Genomic DNA, 3,961 nt, shown 5'->3' with positions numbered 1-3,961 from the left:
AAAAAAAGAAAGAAAAAAAATCCTGTCAGGAGAAAGTGGATCCCTGTCCGGAGCAGGTGGATTCCCGTCAGGAGGAAGTGGATTCCCGTCAGGAGGAAGTGGATTCCCGTCAGGAGGAAGTGGATCCTTGTCTTGAGCAGGTGGATTCCCGTCAGGAGGAAGTGGATCCTTGACTGGAGCAGGTGGATTCCCGTCAGGTGGAAGTGAATTCCCATCAGGAAGTGGATCCTTGTCCTGGAGCAGGTGGATTCCATCAGGAGGAAGTGGATTCCCGTCAGGTGGAAGTGGATTCCCGTCAGGAGATGGATCCTTGACTGGAGCAGGTGGATTCCCGTCAAGAGGAAGTGGATTCCCGTCAGGTGGAAGTGAATTCCCATCAGGAAGTGGATCCTTATCTGGAGCAGGTGGATTCCCGTCAGGAGGAAGTGGATCCTTGTCTGGAGCAGGTGGATTCCCGTCAGAAGGAAGTGGATCCTTGTCTGGAGCAAGTGGATTCCCGTCAGGAGGAAGTGGATTCCCGTCAGATGGATCCTTATCTGGAGCGGGTGGATTCCCATCAGGAGGAAGTGGATTCCCGTCAGGTGGAAGTGGATTCCCGTCAGGAGATGGATCCTTATCTGGAGCAGGTGGATTCCCGTCAGGAGGAAGTGGATTCCCGTCAGGCGGAAGTGGATTCCCGTTAGGAGATGGATCCTTGTCTGGAGCAGGTGGATTCCCGGTCAGGAGGAAGTGGATCCTTGTCTGGAGCAAGTGGATTCCCGTCAGATGGATCCTTATCTGGAGCGGGTGGATTCCCGTCAGGAGGAAGTGGATCCTTATCTGGAGCGGGTGGATTCCCGTCAGGAGGAAGTGGATCCTTGCCTGGAGCAGGTGGATTCCCGTCAGGAGGAAGTGGATCCTTGTCTGGAGCAAGTGGATTCCCGTCAGGAGGAAGTGGATTCCCGTCAGATGGATCCTTATCTGGATCGGATGGATTCCCGTCAGGAGGAAGTGGATCCTTATCTGGAGCAGGTGGATTCCCGTCAGGAGGAAGTAGATTCCCGTCTAGAGCAAGTGGATTCCGTCAGGAGGAAGTGGATTCCCGTCAGATGGATCCTTGTCTGGAGCAAGTGGATTCCCGTCAGGAGGAAGTGGATCCTTGTGTAGAGCGGGTGGATTCCCGTCAGGAGGAAGTGGATCCTTGTCTGGAGCGGGTGGATTCCCGTCAGGAGGAAGTGGATCCTTGTCTGGAGCGGGTGGATTCCCGTCAGGAGGAAGTGGATCCTTGTCTAGAGCGGGTGGATTCCCGTCAGGAGGAAGTGGATCCTTGTCTGGAGCGGGTGGATTCCCGTCAGGAGGAAATGGATCCTTGTCTGGAGCAAGTGGATTCCCGTCAGGAGGAAATGGATCCTTGTCTGGAGCAAGTGGATTCCCGTCAGGAGGAAGTGGATCCTTGTCTAGAGCGGGTGGATTCCCGTCAGGAGGAAGTGGATCCTTGTCTAGAGCGGGTGGATTCCCGTCAGGAGGAAGTGGATCCTTGTCTGGAGCAAGTGGATTCCCGTCAGGAGGAAGTGGATCCTTGTCTAGAGCGGGTGGATTCCCGTCAGGAGGAAGTGGATCCTTGTCTGGAGCAGGTGGATTCCCGTCAGGAGGAAGTGGATCCTTGTCTGGAGCAGGTGGATTCCCGTCAGGAGGAAGTGGATCCTTGTCTGGAGCAGGTGGATTCCCGTCAGGAGGAAATGGATCCTTGTCTAGAGCAAGTGGATTCCCGTCAGGAGGAAGTGGATCCTTGTCTGGAGCAAGTGGATTCCCGTCAGGAGGAAATGGATCCTTGTCTGGAGCAAGTGGATTCCCGTCAGGAGGAAATGGATCCTTGTCTGGAGCAGGTGGATTCCCGTCAGGAGGAAATGGATCCTTGTCTAGAGCGGGTGGATTCCCGTCAGGAGGAAATGGATCCTTGTCTGGAGCAAGTGGATTCCCGTCAGGAGGAAGTGGATCCTTGTCTGGAGCAAGTGGATTCCCGTCAGGAGGAAGTGGATCCTTGTCTGGAGCAAGTGGATTCCCGTCAGGAGGAAGTGGATCCTTGTCTAGAGGAAGTGGATTCCCGTCAGGAGGAAATGGATCCTTGTCTGGAGCAAGTGGATTCCCGTCAGGAGGAAGTGGATCCTTGTCTGGAGCAGGTGGATTCCCGTCAGGAGGAAGTGGATCCTTATCTGGAGCAAGTGGATTCCCGTCAGGAGGAAGTGGATCCTTGTCTAGAGCGGGTGGATTCCCGTCAGGAGGAAGTGGATCCTTGCCTGGAGCAAGTGGATTCCCGTCAGGAGGAAGTGGATCCTTGCCTGGAGCAAGTGGATTCCCGTCAGGAGGAAGTGGATCCTTGTCTGGAGCAAGTGGATTCCCGTCAGGAGGAAGTGGATCCTTGTCTGGAGCAAGTGGATTCCCGTCAGGAGGAAATGGATCCTTGTCTGGAGCAAGTGGATCCGTCAGGAGGAATTGGATCCTTGTCTGGAGCAGGTGGATTCCCGTCAGGAGGAAATGGATCCTTGTCTAGAGCGGGTGGATTCCCGTCAGGAGGAAATGGATCCTTGTCTGGAGCAAGTGGATTCCCGTCAGGAGGAAGTGGATCCTTGTCTGGAGCAAGTGGATTCCCGTCAGGAGGAAGTGGATCCTTGTCTGGAGCAAGTGGATTCCCGTCAGGAGGAAGTGGATCCTTGTCTAGAGGAAGTGGATTCCCGTCAGGAGGAAGTGGATCCTTGCCTGGAGCAAGTGGATTCCCGTCAGGAGGAAGTGGATCCTTGTCTAGAGCGGGTGGATTCCCGTCAGGAGGAAGTGGATCCTTGTCTAGAGCAGGTGGATTCCGTCAGGAGGAAGTGGATCCTTGTCTGGAGCAGGTGGATTCCCGTCAGGAGGAAGTAGATCCTTGCCTGGAGCAAGTGGATTCCCGTCAGGAGGAAGTGGATCCTTGTCTAGAGCGGGTGGATTCCCGTCAGGAGGAAGTGGATCCATGTCTGGAGCGGGTGGATTCCCGTCAGGAGGAAGTGGATCCTTGTCTGGAGCAGGTGGATTCCCGTCAGGAGGAAGTGGATCCTTGTCTAGAGCGGGTGGATTCCCGTCAGGAGGAAGTGGATCCTTGTCTAGAGCGGGTGGATTCCCGTCAGGAGGAAGTGGATCCTTGTCTAGAGCGGGTGGATTCCCGTCAGGAGGAAGTGGATTCCCTTGTCAGGAGGAAGTGGATCCTTGCCTGGAGCAGGTGGATTCCCGTCAGGAGGAAGTGGATTCCCATCAGGAAGTGGATCCTTATCTGGAGCAGGTGGATTCCCGTCAGAAGGAAGTGGAAGCTTGTCAGGAGGAAGTGGATTCTTGTCAGGAGGAAGTGGATCCTTGTCTGGAGCAGGTGGATTCCCGACAGGAGGAAGTGGATCCTTGTATAGAGCACGTGGATTCCGTCAGGAAGTGGATTCTTGTCAGGAGAAAGTGGATCCTTGTCTGGAGCAGGTGGATTCCCGACAGGAGGAAGTGGATCCTTGTATAGAGCACGTGGATTCCGTCAGGAAGTGGATTCCCGTCAGAAGGAAGTAACGGCGGGGATTCCCGCAGGAGGAAGTGGATTGTCAGGAGAAGTGGATTCCTAGGAGATGGATCCTTGTATAGAGCACGTGGATTCCGTCAGGAAGTGGATTCCCGTCAGAAGGAAGTGGATCCTTGTCTGGAGCAGGTGGATTCCCGTCAGGAGGAAGTGGATCCTTGTCTGGAGCAGGTGGATTCCCGTCAGGAGGAAGTGGATCCTTGTCTGGAGCAGGTGGATTCCCGTCAGGAGGAAGTGGATCCTTGTCTGGAGCAGGTGGATTCCCATCAGGAGGAAGTTGATACTAAAAATATCCACTTTCTCTGTGACCTGTTAACTTGACGGGCTTCTGTTCATTAAAGTCTATTTTCTCTGAAATTCAGATCTATCTTGTTTAATATCACTGTATCTTTAAAA

At 54.2% G+C, this 3,961-nt stretch overlaps 1 protein-coding gene across 1 annotated transcript in view; it reads left to right on the top strand.

Annotated features, from left to right (window-relative positions):
• Positions 1 to 3,908, top strand: part of LOC119594387 (PE-PGRS family protein PE_PGRS26-like) — an 8,215-nt gene extending 4,307 nt beyond the window's left edge. The window contains exons 7-10 of the mRNA XM_037943449.1: positions 300 to 446; positions 627 to 662; positions 3,347 to 3,394; positions 3,695 to 3,908. Coding sequence (XP_037799377.1) covers positions 300 to 446; positions 627 to 662; positions 3,347 to 3,394; positions 3,695 to 3,846 — 383 coding nt within the window. The 3' untranslated portion in view covers positions 3,847 to 3,908. The remainder of the gene's footprint in view (positions 1 to 299; positions 447 to 626; positions 663 to 3,346; positions 3,395 to 3,694) is intronic.
• Positions 3,909 to 3,961: the final 53 nt, after the last annotated feature.

This window comes from Penaeus monodon, chromosome 33, assembly GCF_015228065.2.
Source record: "Penaeus monodon isolate SGIC_2016 chromosome 33, NSTDA_Pmon_1, whole genome shotgun sequence".
Classification (NCBI taxonomy): domain Eukaryota; kingdom Metazoa; phylum Arthropoda; class Malacostraca; order Decapoda; family Penaeidae; genus Penaeus; species Penaeus monodon.
This window is presented reverse-complemented; position numbering and strand designations above follow the sequence as displayed.